This window comes from Cyphomyrmex costatus, unplaced genomic scaffold (genome assembly GCF_001594065.2).
Source record: "Cyphomyrmex costatus isolate MS0001 unplaced genomic scaffold, Ccosl1.0 scaffold104, whole genome shotgun sequence".
NCBI classification, from domain to species: Eukaryota; Metazoa; Arthropoda; class Insecta; order Hymenoptera; family Formicidae; genus Cyphomyrmex; species Cyphomyrmex costatus.
The window spans coordinates 7012-23822 of record NW_017274997.1 but is presented as its reverse complement, the minus strand read 5'-3'; the positions used below and the strand labels follow the sequence as shown (position 1 = coordinate 23822).

General features: G+C 31.9%; 2 protein-coding genes across 3 annotated transcripts in view; one reads left to right on the top strand and one right to left on the bottom strand.

Annotated features, from left to right (window-relative positions):
- The first annotated feature begins 8895 nt into the window (after nt 1–8895).
- On the top strand, nt 8896–11746 carry Pdf (Pigment-dispersing factor). The gene is made up of 5 exons (XM_018539868.1): nt 8896–8925; nt 9007–9158; nt 10317–10580; nt 11096–11241; nt 11511–11746. The coding sequence occupies exons 4-5, from the start codon at nt 11110–11112 to the stop codon at nt 11640–11642; spliced, it is 264 nt and encodes an 87-aa protein (XP_018395370.1). The 5' UTR covers nt 8896–8925; nt 9007–9158; nt 10317–10580; nt 11096–11109; the 3' UTR covers nt 11643–11746.
- A 791-nt stretch (nt 11747–12537) lies between these two features.
- The window catches only part of Pitslre (cyclin dependent kinase 11B pitslre), a 10477-nt gene continuing 6203 nt past the window's right edge, over nt 12538–16811 (bottom strand). For both annotated transcript variants that reach the window (XM_018539833.1, XM_018539843.1), the window contains exons 4-7: nt 15662–15988; nt 13283–13559; nt 12928–13158; nt 12538–12851 (exon numbers count right to left, since the gene is read on the bottom strand). In XM_018539833.1, coding sequence (XP_018395335.1) covers nt 12557–12851; nt 12928–13158; nt 13283–13559; nt 15662–15988 — 1130 coding nt within the window. In that variant the 3' untranslated portion in view covers nt 12538–12556. The remainder of the gene's footprint in view (nt 12852–12927; nt 13159–13282; nt 13560–15661; nt 15989–16811) is intronic.

The window sequence follows — 16811 nt, the reverse complement described above, 5'->3', positions numbered from 1 at the left end:
TGCATTTTACGCTCGAGTACGTATATCGATTTGTTTACTCGAACCTTCAAGATACATATCCTGATTTATCTTGTTCGCTCCAAGCAAACACAAAGTATTATAATATATATCGTGGCACGAAAAAGTTGACCTTGAAGACGCGAAGACTCTTGTCCACTTGTGTCATCTTATTCGCTTTTCCTAACCACGCTCGTGTCTTATTTATTGCACAATTTCCAGTTAGGCTCATCAATAATTATTTACGCGACACGCAGTAAATTCAATAACAAGATCCATCGATCTCATCAATATAAGGTATAGAACAGATCTAAATTTTTACTTATATTTTCTTTGAATAAATACATTATTAATTTTGTTTATAAAAAATAAGACAATATTTTTTTGTTGCATTATTATTTGCAGAAATAGCTTTTTCGAAAGTTTTTATTTTTGGCGCTTACAGCATTTAAGTATTCTATTGTACCTCTAAGAAGCGATATTGGACATTACTGATCGTATGAATTATTCGAAAACAAAAACTCACTCGATAGTACTCGACGTATCGTTTATTAAAAATTCAGAGCTTGTCGAAATAAAATGAGATTTTACAATATGAATAACGATGTATTTCATTGCACGTTTACATGTAATTAGTTGCCGATACAATTTCTTTCTGCTCGTTTAATATACTTTTAGGCACCATTAAACTGATCCGATTAATAGCAAAATGATTTATATATAATAAATATAATGGTTGAAGAATCAAGTAATTGACATACATCGATAAGTCTTCCTTTAATTTTTGAAAAAAAAATGTTGCAAATAACATAAATTTTTTATACTTCTATTAATAAAAAATAGCATCACTATTATAGAAGTCGTAATTAACGATTTACAAAATTTTGCTAAGAACATTTTAGATTGTTACTAGAATGTGGAAAAAAATTGTTAAATTTATCAAGCTGCAACCAGGCTGTTTTTCTTACGTGTATTCAGTAATGAAAATAATACTGTTGTTTCGTTGAAACGTGTAATGACGCATTCTACGATTAGCAGCTTTACTGCAGTTATTTATATCGAATTCCTTATAATCATCTCTTTTTTCCTTTCTGGAGGTAAAAACAATTTATCTCGTGTAATTTGAATATAACGTAAAGAATTCATTTCGATTTAAAATAAAGATAAGATTCAACACAGTTTAGATCTCGTTGCAGCTATAACAAACAAATCTGCGGCATGTCATTAAAGATGTATGTGTCAGTGTCAGTATATAACAGTTAATGGAGAGATATTATCAGACTCTGTGATATCATTATAAACGTAATATATTTCTTCACAATACCCTCTTACACCACCCGGATAGCAGTTTTCCTGCTTCGAGCGTAGACAATTTTTTCGCGTGATTGCGAATCGATGCCTTTTCCGCAACACCGATGCGTATATAAACTGTCACTTTGATGAAGCACTTGTCTAAATGGCGCGCGATCCAACCGCCGCGCACAGCAGCGGGGCCCGCTGGGGTCTCCTTGAGAGGTGCGCGCGATGAATTTTAAAAGACACCACCGAGAGCGGCGGGGAGGGCCAACAATCTGGTATTCCGGACGCACGAGAACGTCCATATATACCTACTCCTCTCCGTCTAAGGGGACCCGCCCGCCATCCTGCCTGCCAAGCCCCCGCTCTGCGACGACCTTGACCACGAGAGGAGCATGACTTCTCGTTCACGCGTACACGCCCTGGGTCCAGATGCCCAGCTTGAAATCTTCATTTAGATCGCTTCTTTCTTCGGAATAATTTGCAATGAACAGCATAAGATACCTATAACGCGAGAACTCGTGAAGGAGGAAGTATACATATACCACCGTTTTTGAATAGTTTTTAAATCGTCCTATTAGTGCGACTCTATTGGCGAATAAGATTTCCTCTTGTAGCAGCTACTATTACGAATTACCCCTAAAGCATAAACAAACTTTAATTACTTTTTATGAGAACTCATTTCTTTTTACAGATAAAAGTTTTCTTTGTTTCGTCGCTTATAACTCAAAGATTACAGAGTCAAATAAAAATCAATTTCAGACTAGTCAAGGAATTTGTTTAGAAAAACAACCGGTTCTTTTTAAGATACTCTATATGCAATTCCTTAACTTCACGATCTTCCAGAGAAGTTAAACTTCGTTCGCGAACGTTAACGAGTCGTATAATGGTTATTATATTGCCGGAATAAATACAGAAAGGGAGAGAGAAAGAGCGCAAAAAAACAAACACGTGTATACATTAAGTAGAAAAAATTTTTGCCATTAGTAACTGTGTCGCGAACTTTTAATGATTTGAAGCTACACATTAATGATGCAAATTTATACATTTATACATTAAATGAGATGTCATCATTAATAGTTCTTGTAATGCTTTAACAAATTATTTTTAAAGAATATAAACGTCAGATTACAATAGCTTCGTAATTATACACACATTTATTAATACTATAATAAAAATTATAAAAAAATAACGAAAGTACATTAAGGTACATTAAGGTTCATTATAAGAATTTGCTGCGATTGCAGAATAGCTCATAATTTGACATCAGATGAGAAAAGCTCACAACGAAGAAAGTTTGACGGAAAATTCTTGACATTCATACCAAATCCTTACAGAAATGAGAATCATTAGCAGATTATCGTATATCACACAGAGGAAAGATGTTATTATTCCGCCCTTATAGAAATTTAATACTAATACTGGCCAATTAATTAGTATTAGTGTTAAATTTCTATAAAGGCGTAAACGTGTAGTTAACAAATATCGTTTACTTGAAGCGATTTATCTAGCAATCTATTAATCTCTGAACGACAATTCAGGAAATTCAAAGAATTTTTTTAGACTGACAATGAACGATCTGAATTTTTACCGAGAAAGAAATTGTTCTACTAAACTTCATACATCACAGCTATAAGGTGTAGAAGACAGTAAAGATAGAATTCGATGTTTGCAATAATGGTATGCAGGTCTCTTCCAAAAATACAGCATCTTATCTGAGAGAGTGGCAACGATTTGCCTTGAACTTGCGGGTTTGGTCGATTTATCGGTTTGTTCTTTTTCCTCTCGTCTTAAAAATGCACCGCAAGTGAAAGGGATGGAACTTGTTTTAGGACAGCCGCGGGATCGTTATCTTCTCGAAATCGAAATCTTCCTCATCCTTATGCGCGCGTCGTAGTATAAGTACTTTTGGGTATACAGCTCTAAACGCGGTGCATCTATATATTGCAATTCACGAAAAATATAAAGTAAACAGAAAGAGAGAGAGAGAGAGAGAGAGAGAGAGCGCAAAATGGTATAAAAAGATCCAGTGCGCAATTAATGTATTATATTTATTAAAAGCAATCCTTTAAAATCACAATTCATTGGATCCAATTTTGCGTAACGTTTTGTTGGAATCTGCTAGTAATTTTCTTAAGTACAGGAGAGAATTCGATAGGTTACCGTTCAATGATATCGATATTACAGCTAACGTACATAATATTTTTCGTAGCTTCGAAAACATCTTAAATTTCGACAGTTAATTTCAAAAATTAAAATTAACTTGGAAAGAAAAAAGGCACTAGGAGTTAAGCACAGATAACTTTACGCAAACGCTGATTTTTATCAAGCAAAACTTATTTATTACTCGCGGTGTTTAAACATCTATTAATTCGTTGTCAATTTTAAATTATATTTTATTTTTGTAATTTTTCATTGTCTCTGAAGAAGGCTCAAAAATGAGCCGAAACATGTAAGAAAAATTTTTGTAATAAATATAAGTTTTGCTTGATAAAAATCAGCGTTTGCGTAAAGTTATCTGCGCTTAACTCCTAGTGCCCTTTTTCTTTCCAAGTTAATTTTGAATTGTACGGGAGTTTTTGTTATCAAAGAATTATTATATAATTCAAAAATTAAAATTCTACCAGAGTAGAAGCGAGCTTTGTACTTCTTGTTTCTTTGCGATTTTATTGGCATTAGAATTTCTAAATCTGTACGAACGCCCGGTAACTACCCAGTAAGAAATGATAATAAAATCGACATCGAATTGATATCCATTCGACATTGATTCCATTGTCATCACTGATGAGAATCGTTTGCAGAAGAACAAAGATCCCAGGAAATTAGATGCATATTTAAATACAATTATATGTATACATATATAGCGGTCCCCGACCAATTAATTGTATTACCGTGCGTCTCGATCTGTATAGATATACTTATATAAATTTTAATGCACGATGTTCGATTCTTTCGTCTCGATTCAACATGCGAACTCGCCTCGAGCGTGATTATGAAGGATCGAATTATGAAGGTGAGATGCTTAAATATTATATGCGAGTTCAATGCCACTTTTATAGCGGAACAGAAAGATGGAAAAAGAGGTGGCGAGAGAAAGAGAGAGAGAGAGAGAGAGAGGGAGGGAGGGAGAGAGGAGAAGGAGAGAAAGAGACTATAGTTAATACCATAGAAATATGTATATAAATTTTATGTGTCATAAGCCTACGCGAGAAAAAAAATGGAAGATATGAATCAAGTTCCATAATCGTTGACTATTAATGGACGAACGAGATAATGTATTACCGATGCAGAGCCGATTTCTCCCTCTCTCTTTTTGCTCGAATATTCGTAATTATAATGACCATAATTAAAATGATCGCTGTATCATTGTGAGTAATGTATCTGATCGTGATTAAAAGCTGCGATAAATCAATGGCAGATTGCTTGCAAATTGGTGATCTAAGCAATCTCCCTTAATTTCTCAAAGAAAAAAAGATAAAAAAATATTCATAGCTGTTTATTCTTTTTGAATGAATATTCGCGTAATTATCTATTAACGTTAAAACAAAATAGTTTTTTTGCATATACATCTCATACACACGTACTATTATCATGCCGCGTGCGCCGCAACTTTTATAAATATTAGGGAAACTGGTAACCGCGCGTGCAAGTGTTTTCATCTTTTTATTTCAAGAAAAATAATAAGACGAAATCGAAAATTGAATGGTGCCAAAAGAACTATTATATATCGTTACAAGTTCGAGAGACGATCCGGATTATATCATAACAATCGGTTCAGCAGCTATTAGTGCATCTCGCGACAGAAACGCGAGCATGGCTACTTTGTGACTTTTTCCGCGACAAATTGTTACACAGAAACACTTTTAACGCGCTGAGGATAGATTGTGAGACGATGAAGACGATTCTGTCTTTCGTGGTATTTGAGAATATCGCAACAGGATGTCGTATGTTATATACATGTATCGACATATCTGCAAAACATTTCTTCGCACGACACGCATTAAAGTCACGAAACGGCTTCTGATGGAGGCAAATGTGAATCAAACGGGTTTCCGAAGACGAAGAGCGACCGTGGCGGGTGCGAAACGTCGCGTAAATCATCGTGAGAAAACGAGTGTTCAATCAAGGTGCTCAAATATTACGAAACAGATAACTATTTGGCGATAACTAAACAATTCACTTAAAAACTGAATTAGCAGCACGACGTGCGTTTCCTTAATGGGTATAGCAAAATTTTGGAATTAATTTTCTCAAATAACGATGGTAGTAATTTTAACGAGAGAGTGACAAATAAATAAAATACAAAAAATTGATCATAAAGTATATATTTCTTTAAAAACGTATACAAAAATAACGGACCCAAAGTTTCGAAGAGGAGAGATCAACGAGAAGAAGCGATTTTGAAATTGTAATTGGAGAGGCGGTTGAAAAAAATGTTTCTGTTTTTTTTTTTTAGTAACAAGCGCTTTAAACATTGTCGTTGTTCCGATTTCATAGAACTCTTGTTAATCGCGACGTTTTTCGTTCAACTTAAATTAACACAGACCGTATAAATAACATAAGTTAATTTCTACAATGGTTCCCTTCGCGTTGTTCAGTCAGACTCCTGATCATATCATGGAGAAAATGTCACGAAGGTGTCGAAAATGGCTAATCCATCCTCGTTGATCGATACACGCCTTCGTCGTAGATCCTCGAAGGGTCTTAGCGTAAAATCAAGGCCATGCCACCGGTTTCAGGCTGCTTTTATGGTCGCTGGTTAGTGACCTCTGCACCCATCCCAGGGAATAGTCGGAGATTTCGACGCTGCTAGTCTGTCCTTCTTCCACGTTGTCACTCACTTTGCTCTCTTTTCTATTTTGTCTCTCTCCTTAGTTTCTTGTAAAATAAAAAGAAAAAACGGACAGGTTGTATTATCGATCCATTTTGCTCTATATATCAAAGTTGTGGCAGCACAAAGAGATATAATATCGGATTCAAAGAGAAAATTATTAATAGATTAAGGAAAAGAAAGGTTATATACAGACCCGCCTTAATAGAAATATTACTATTACTACACTATTAATTCTTATTATTTTTTTGTAATGAAGAAATAAGTCAAATAATGGGATAGCGTATATTTAAGTTTTAGCGAAATTTCTTGAATTCAAAAAACCGCACAGACTAGGATAAAAGAACGTTGCATTCGTGATGGAATAATATCTTTAAGACGAGAAAATCTATTGAAAACTAATGTCTACGAACGTTATATACGCGTAGCACAATTTTTTTATAATGTCAACATATTTTTTATAAATGTACATTGTAGTAAGGCTCAATATGTTTATAAAATAACTAATATAAAGAAACAGGGCAATGAGCCAATAAATTAAGTTGAAAATCTTTTAAATTAATTTAATATATTGCGAAGAATATCACGTAATTATGGCGTTTCGTCCCAATTTCCACTACTGGACTCATCAGTAAGGCATTGTAGTGGAAGCATACCTTATACGCCTGCAAAATATTTTTTATATTGTCATAATATTTCTTATATTGTCAAAACATGTACATCACTATCCAATAATATTCAGCGATAAAAATAACATGATTAAAAGAAATATCAGCTCTTATAGGTATGTATACATTAATACGCAATACCTCAGTGGGAGGTATGATATATCTGATTCCACCATGGTAGCATTGAAAGATTTTTCAGTTAAATTCTAATAAAATAATCTTTTTTAATGAGAACTCCTCAAGAGCTCCAAGATGAAAGCATAAATATTTTTTTAGATGTTTACCTAATTAATGAAATACACTTTAAAATGTTTTCACTACAATTTTATAAGGGTCAATAATCATTTATATAAATAGCTGCAAAGTGTTAAATTTTGTTTGGATTTTGCCGTAAATTTGTTGTCAAATAACGCAACGCAAAGTTTGCTGCCAATTTGGTGCCAATTGCATAGTTTTGTAACGCAAGCTTTGTTTACAAAACACAAACTTATTGCTGATACAGTGCACAAATGGCATCGGATTTGCTACCAAGCTTTGAGTAAGTTTAATGCCGAATTGGCGCCAAATTGTTACCAAATTGCTTACTGGGAAGATTTATATGTAAAGTATCGTTCGTAAAAATATCGTCCTTAAAAGTAATTCGTTCGTTATTTAAAATCTATTTAATTTCTGCATGATAGATTGGGAAAGTAATTGTCTATATACGGATATTAGAACACTTATAATGTTCAGGAATTTTAAGTGTTGCTCCGAGAAATCTCATATCGTATTAATTCCTAGCTATTATACTATATATGTAGATACTATTGTATACTTCGCAGCGACAAGTTTTTGTCCCGAGATAATTAATGCGACTTATCTCCTTTTGTTTCTCTCGTCTTTCCCGAGGAATGACAATGTCATCATCCTTCATCCACTCGACGTATCGTTCGGCGAATGAGTAATGCGGACAGCCAGTGATTTACTCGGATATCTTGGCGAGTATCGAAAGGACGTACGGAGAGCGGGAGTCGCCGGCGCGGCAACCAGCTTTCGCGAGGTCGGGTTTCCTCGTGCAGAAAGCGTCTCTCCCGAGATTAAATATATGATACTGACCCTGAGACTCGTATTCGTGACGAGCGGGACGAGCGCAACGAGTGGCAACGCGAGACAAGTGCTCGTAATGCTCGTGGCTCTTCCTTATAATGACAGTTCTTGGGCACGCGCGCGCCGCAATCATGGGCCTTGATCAACGAACAGTTCTACCGTGCTACAAAAGCGAATCAACTATCGACGAGTGCGACCCGACGGGGAGAGTTTTTCGGTGGCTTCCGCGACAAAAATATCGATTTACAATTAAACGAGAATAAGAAATATATAATTATATATCGCAAATCTTTCATTAATGCTGCAGTACATCTCTTCAATATTTTAAAAAGACACTCTAAAATTCAATACATTTTTATTCAAAAGCGAAAAGATATATTCGCGATAGGAATGTGGTGCAATGAACGCGCATTTCAATCTTTTGAATTATCGCGTATTACATCAGCGATGGCGCCCGCGCTGACGGCGCGGCGCCTCGAGGTTCGATTATATTTTCGATTTCGATTTCAATCCCTCCCTGAGGATCGTGTCTCCATAACTCTAAATTTTTTAAAATCTTTCTCGGAGACACGACGATGACGACTATATAAAGTATATTTGTATACATTGTATATCTTGTATGACAAAACGGAAATAAATAACAGAAGATATTATAGCATCACATATACATGTATCGATATCATTCAATTTTTCCAAGGAGAACGAAACAATCAAAATAATGTCAATTTGACGTCTTAATTGACTGAATTAGTTATTTTTTGATCATGATAAAAATCTCGATCTCACAGATGATAAAATAAAAAGGATTACAGTAAAAAGAAAGTCAATATAAAGTCATTTTTAAGTCATTTGAAATCGAGATTTTTATCATGATCAAAAAATGACTAAATTCAGTCAATATGACGTCAAATTGACATTATTTCGATTGTTTCGTTCTCCTTGATTAAAGTTGCACTAATACATAATGAATACCTACATAAAATATGTATTTACATATAAATGCAAAGAAAGAAAAAAGGAGATATTATTATAACATTAAGATTACGAGTAAGTATATCATATTAATATTTTTTAATACGTATAACTTGTGTAACTAAAGTTTAATTGTATAAAGTGTTGTTATCGTAGAGTTACATAAGAATAAAAGAAGCGAATAGCATAGACAGAGTGATAGTGAGAAAGAAAGAGAAAAATTTTAAAGAGAAATTTTGCATTTTATTAAAAAGAAGAGTAGGAGAAGGACAGACTATAAAGCAACAAAGGAATTTAAAGCTTTCAAGGTATATTATTTTTTTGTAGATATAAGAGGTTATTTGCATTTATACTGTTACCACTACTTTAACTTCCCAGTAATCATAAGGAAGGAGATTGAAATAGTACGATAATACGGTAGTACGATATAATATTAATATTTTTTAATATGTACAACCCAGTATGAGAAATGATAATAAAATCGACATCAAATTGATTCAACGTCGAAATCATCATCAATTCAACGTACGTCGAATTAACATCAATTCGATGTCAATTCCATTGTCATTTCTCATTGAGAACTTGTAACTAATGTTTAAAAAGTAAATTTACAAAAAGCAGTAAAATCCCTTAAAAACATCCTTTTAAAAAAAAATTATATACGCCAAGTACATAAAAAAGACATTAAATTCTTCTTAATCAAAAATCGGATATGAGATACATATATGTAATTACTCAAGTATTTCATTACGCAAAACACATAAGATAGATCGAAAGTGGTAAAAATTGTCAACTGAATTATAGTGAAGAAAAAACTTGATGTGTCCGGGTCGCATTAATTGTACTTCAGTGAAAACATTATTCCAACATAGTATATGCATTATAATTATATTAAAATATAAAAATAACAGACATAAAAATAATAAACATATGTACATATCTAATATATACATATGTGTATAATATATATATATCAATGTATATCTTGTGGGACATGAAAATATACTCACAAATAATTAATAGATATGATGTAAATTATGGAGAAATAATGTTTAGATATATTAGAGAAACAATATAGATTACAAATTTACAAGTTTAGTAAGCGATTATTAACATGTCTTCTTAGTTGAATTATTGTTTTCATATATTATGTATATCTGTAGAATATTGCGATAGAACCATATTTTGGTTCTAGAATATTGTTTTAATGCGACCCGGGCACATCAAGTTTTTTCTTCACTATAATCCAATTGACAATTTTAACCACTTTCAGTCCATCTTATGATTTGCTAATAAAATACTTGATTAATTACATTTATTTCATGTCCGATTTTTAATTAAGAAGAATTCAATGTCTCTTTTATGCACTTGGAGTATTTTTTCTTAAAAAAAAAATTTTTTTTTTAAGTTATACTTAAGTCGAAAAGTCGCGAGTAATTAAATGCAGGATTTGCATGCTTCGACAGGATTTCTTTTACATAACTTAGTAAAAGAGACGAAACACAATTTCCGCGATAATCTCGTCGAAGAACATCTGTCGTTCGCAGAGCTGTTATCGGCTTACGTCCTACGATCTGACTGTCAGGAACAGATATCGGCATGATGTGGATACTCAGTATAAAAGAAACAGCATCTTCGGATTCACGTTGTAATCGCGTGGTACCTACCATCGAACAGCATTCGCTGCCACTTCAACGTCTATTGCAGTTCGGCACTTGCGATTACTCCAAGTAATTATTATGTTTATTTCAATTATTTTATTTCAATAAAATTTTTGTACGAAACATTTTATTAATAAAATATTATGAAATAATTTTTTTCAACAATCTGTATTTATTACACTATGTAGATGAAATGACAGATTATTACGTATTATGTAATTAAACGGCAGACTTGTAATGCAGTTTTAAGCGAAATCGATTTGAAACTCCTTTTGTTTATCAGCAGCTTATAATATAATATACTCTATATAATTATAGTACATTATAATATAATATACTCGATAATATAATATATTCCACTAACAGCTTTTTATAGTTATAATTAGTACAGTACTTTACTTAAATATGTATTATATATTTTTGTTTACTAAAGCGCTATCAAAGCAAGTGAAAAAATATTGTTTAATAGAAATCATGGAAGCTAAGGGTTTCCACAAATGGCTTTAGTTACCTTTTCCTTTTATTCATATAATTATCTAACTTAATATTTTTCAAGTCTTTTTTTACGTGTTATCTTCTTCTAGAAACATCTAAATCAATGGCTAATTACGTGAGATTTGCTATCATTGTCGCTATTACAATCGGAATCGTTTGTGGAGAAGAGTCCAATGAGCTCGAGGATGTCGACAGGAATATTTTCGGATTGAATCTTCCCTACGGCAGAGGATTGGTAAGTGACAGTCCATTTAAATGTCAATTAAAAGAGGCGCTTAAAATTTTGCTAATATACGTGTCGCACTTATATTTCGAAATTATATTCAACATTTCGACAAGATGAGATACGAGAATTAATTTATACATTGAATTAGACCTGAAATGCTACTTAATTGTCACGGTCAATATACGGTTTAAAAAAGGAATACTATGTATAATATAACACTATTAAATAGATTCATTAGGCGAATTTATGTACATAAGAAATGTGTTTATCTTTTTCAGGATAGTGAATTGCAGCTGGCCAGATTGATGCTAGTGGCTCCGCGATTGTGTCATTCCAAACGTAATTCTGAACTTATAAACTCGCTATTGGGTCTACCGAAAAATATTCATAATGCTGGGAAACGCAAATAACTTGGTTGTATAAGATAATTCAAAGTTATATCATATGTATACGAAGATACAGAAATATACACCTCGTAGATTATCCATCAGAGAATATATAATTATGAGAAAGAAACATTTAAGAAAATTAAATAGGATTTATCAGCGATGATGATCCAAAAACATGGATCTTGTATAAAATAAATCAATACTAATAAATGTAGAAAGTTACATAATATTCTTCCTATTTCATTAAATCTTTCTGTTATATGATTCCTTTTATTCTATCCCCCCCCCCTCTCTCTCTCTCTCACTTTCTCTTTATAATTCATATAACATCCAATCAAAGGAACATCACATGGATATCATGATATCTATACACCATATAAATATCGGAATGTTTACGGGACATCTCTTGGACAAGATTATGTAAAATCGCAAAATGTGGACTAAATTACAAACATTAATCATAAATATACAATTATTTGATTATTATTTTACAACAATAAATATTTGTATTATTCCTATACTAAAATGACTCTGTATGAGAACAACTTGTAGTTGTCAGGCCTCAGATTTGATACTCTATCTCATTTCATAAGAGGTTATTTATAAAAAGAGAGAATTGTGAGGTAAATTGTAAACCATTTCATATGAACAAAACTGATACCTAAATATATGTATTACTTTATACATAAAATCATATAACTAAATCTAAAGAACAATTGCAAATAACTCCATTTTTTATAAAAATGCGATTGTTCTTTATATTTTGTCGAATGATTTATGTATAAAATAAAAAATATATATTATACGGATATACATATACATACAAATATAATACGTTTCTTTATATCTAAAGGAATATATACATGTATATTTTATATATTTATATAAATATATTTAGAAATCGTTAAAATCCGGTGCAAAATTGTCTCGTCTAACTAGAATTTTAAGTGAAAACCACCACCAACTGCTGGTGCTCTACCACCTTCTGTTAAGCCCATGTGAAAACCAGAGTTACTCAAATCGGCGTCATCACCGTCGCCCAATTGTTTATATTCTCTACCACCGCTCGGTGGCTTCGGAGACGCGTTTGTGGTTCTAACTCCTTGTTCTGATTTGGCGGGCCACGTGGGGAACATTTGCGGATCGATTGGCAAAGGCGCTTCAGTAAAATAGCCATGATTCAGAGCATCTTCGGCAGTTACACGTTGACGAGGATCGTAAGTTAGAAATCTGAAAAAAAAAATTACGGTTTTAATCAAACTTATTCAGATATTATTGAATGCGTTCTTCATATGAAATAACTTACTTGTTCAGCAACTCGATACCTAAATCCGACAACGACAAACTAAATCTTTGCCTGAGATTATTTACAGGATAATGCGCGAATGGAATTTTTTGTACTATAGGTAACTTAGCGTATCCTGGCCAAATCCTTTCGCTTGGTGTGCCCAACTCTTTAAATATTTTATTTAATTGATCTATGTCCGATTTTCCTGGGAACAATGGTTCCATCCTTAGAAGCTCGGCAAAAATGCATCTGAGAAATATTATCATAAATATCAGTCTATATTTATATATATTTTAAAATTATATATAACACATACTGATAATATATTAATATATTCTTAATTTTAAAAAATTAAATATTAAATTACACTTACCCTACAGACCACATATCTATAGGCGTACTATATATTCCTAAGTATTCCTTGTCACAGAGTAATAACTCAGGGGCTCTGTACCAAAGCGTTACAACGATTGGCGTGTATTGCCTCAAGGGAGAGCCATATTCTCTAGCTAAACCAAAGTCGCCGACTTTCAAAATGCCTCTGTGACTTAATAGCAAATTGGACGTCTTTAAGTCGCGATGTAATATCCAATTATCGTGTAGATGTGCGACCGCACGCAACAATTGTTGCATAAGACATTTAACTTCTCCTATAATAGAAGAAAATAATATTGATGTTTGTTTACATTTGTATATTTTGTTATAAATTGAGTAAAAAATTTCTGCAGTGTAAAATATAATATGTAATATGTAACATATAATATAATGTAATTCATGAAATTTATATTTCCATATTTATCAGGGTTGGGTAATGCTAAATTAAAAAGTTAAAAGTTAAAAAGTTAATTAATTTTAATTTAACTTTTAGTTACATTTTGGACTCCTAACTTTTTAACTTTATTAAGTTACATTTTATCGGCAACTAATAATTTTTATTAATTTTTTTAAAGTTAAGCGTCAAACACAATACGAGCCATATGTAACCAAAGATACGAATTCCGGCCGGCTTGCAGTACGCGATCAGCGCCTTCGGTGGCACTAATCGCGTGCTGTAAGTAGATATTCGCATCATTGGTTATGTGTTACGCCACTCTGTTCCGTATTGATGGATGGCGCAGTTGACGTCCTGCAAGTAGAAACTCTTTATTGTCCGCAAGCGGACACGAGTTTGCATCACTGGTTCTAACTTGCAGGACTTGCAGCTTGCAGTAGCTTGTAGTCACTTGTAGTTTGCTGCTGCATTTATTCGGTTCTAATAATAAGAATTTGAGGTTTTGTGCAAAAACGCAATGAGTGTTGACATTAATTATATACATTGTATATATATATATAAACAAAACATATTATTATAAAATATATATATAAACAAAACATATTATTATAAAATATATATATTATAAAAAAAATTAATATAATAAAATTTGAGATATGTTCTAAAATCTAAATAGTTTTTTTTTTATTGTCACTTATTATTAAAACTAAAACCCTGAAATCGTGAAAAAAATAAATTTTTAACTTTTAACTTTTTTCAATTACATTTTTTTATTAACTTAACTTTTAATTCAATTAATTTCATTATACATTAACTTGTATCTTAACTAAGTTAAATTTTCAAGGTTGTTAATTTTAACTTAACTTAGTTAAAAAAAAAAGTAACTTACCCAACCCTGATATTTACAAATCCTTAACACATTCAATGTCGCATGCGTCACTGACTCATACATGCTGGACTTTCCGTTTAATATTTTGATTATAAAAAGAGCGCTACTATCATAATAAAAGTTATTTCGAATAAATGGTTTTTGTCACTTAGTAGTGGTGTTTTTAATTGCGCGACTTCTGCGTCCGACTCCTATTGCCCTTTATTCTCTCCAATTTGTTTTTGAATTATAAAAAGAAACGTAATTATAAAATAATTTCTAACATCACGTACATACATAATTATGAAATTAATATATTAAATCTTTTTATATATTTTTCATAATATTTTTTAAATTTTTTAACCATTATAAAATATACTGTTATTCAACAAATATAATAAACATAAATAAAAACTTGTTATGTAACATTGCTTACAAGAATACATACTAATGTGTGCCACTACGATGTAGATGACTATACTTGCTTCTCTCTTCTTCTTCTTCTTTTTATTACTAACTCGATTCGCAACATTGCACAAAATGAAGAATACGAAATTTATAGAAGCATTATGCATATAAAGAACAGATAATGGCCGATAACGACTTTCTGTAGAAGCAATATTTAATGTTTTTTATAATTTATATTAACTGTAACATTGAGAATGACCCGATCGGAGTCGAAACGTCTGTAATATTTATAGCGCCAAGACACTACTGTGTCTCCAGATATTAAATTTCTTTGTATTATTTATATTGAACTTCTTTGTTACTTTATTTACATGATGATTATCTTTTAAATTAAAATTTCTTAATTGTGTTACTGGCTATTTGCCCTTCTTCTATATACTTTGTTCTATATATAATACTTACAGAGCCTTATAACTTTATTAATAATAAATAAAAATATTGTAGATCCATCAGTGAGAGATGATCAAATCATTTAAAATCGGTACAGCACAGAATGTGTACCTTAGATTGCTAGTCTATGATTAAACGTTATTTATAACTTATATCTCTGTTAAAATCATTTTTCATTTTTCGGTTTATCTTGTTATTACGCCTAACTGTTCAATTAGTTCCCTACATTACATTATATAACAGAATGTACTCACCAGGTATAAAAACTTGTTTCTTCTGCTTCATGGTTTCTATTAGGGATTTCAGATCATGCTCCACATAATCCATAACAATAAATATCTTATCCATATTACTGCCGACGACTATCTCCCGCACGGTAACAATATTGGGATGTTGTGCTTTCAGTAAAGTATTGATCTCTCTCAGGCTTGTAATCGGAAAGCCTTCTTTTTCCTTTTCCATTTTCAATCGTTTCAACGCGACTATTTCTTCCGTACGTTTATCACGTGCCCTGTATACGACTCCGTATGTACCTTCTTCGATTCGATTTAGACATTGGAACTCCTCGACACTTCTACAACCTAAAGAATAGACAATTTACAATATGTATGCGTAAATAAAACAATAATCAACAATAGATCTAAAAATTATAGAACTAAATGTGTATATAAATTTACACCGAAATATTATTAATCCTAACTTGTCACTTTAAAGTGCAACATATCTTAATGATTTTTTTACATTACTGTAACTTTTTTAAGCGATTCATATTGTATTATTTCTTTTTATTAACTCGAAGGATTAACTAAAGAAACCCCATGTTTTTTTTACTTAAAGTTTAAATTTAAAATATTTTTCGCAATAAGACTTATTTTCAGATTTTAATATATGTTTAACATCGATATAAGATGCCAAAAAAGAGCATCAATTAATGATTAAATTGTTAACCAATTTAATTCGTAATAGTACTACGGTAGTTTATTAGAGTTGCGTTTCAAGACCAACAATTGTTCGGCACACAGTTTAGAAAGACTACATATATTAGCATATAAATTCACGCAAAATTAATATATAAGTAACTAAGATCCAAGCTAGACTGTTATAAGCTTCGTATTCGTATTAGTTATGTTCTTACATTGACGGTGATGCATTATCTTTAGATTTAAATATTGTTTAAAAATTTAAAAGTTTAAGAATTTTGTTATCCAAAGTCATTGTGAGATAAAGCGTGACAAAGTTGCAGGGTTCTACAGTTACTTAGTATGACCAAGAAGATAATCAAAAATAACAAAACGGCGAGAAAGTTAAGTACTAAAGCTCAGACTGAATTACTTATTCACATATCGGTTTAACGTATTGATGTAATATTTAATGAACATTAGCGAGAGAGAAAGAGAGAGAGAG

Bases quoted from the DNA above. Each gene is read 5' to 3' on its own strand.
- Pdf (XM_018539868.1), top strand. From the start codon at position 11,110: ATGGCTAATTACGTGAGATTTGCTATCATTGTCGCTATTACAATCGGA. The intron at 11,242-11,510 runs GTAAGTGACAGT...TATCTTTTTCAG, and splicing joins TTCCCTACGGCAGAGGATTG to GATAGTGAATTGCAGCTGGC.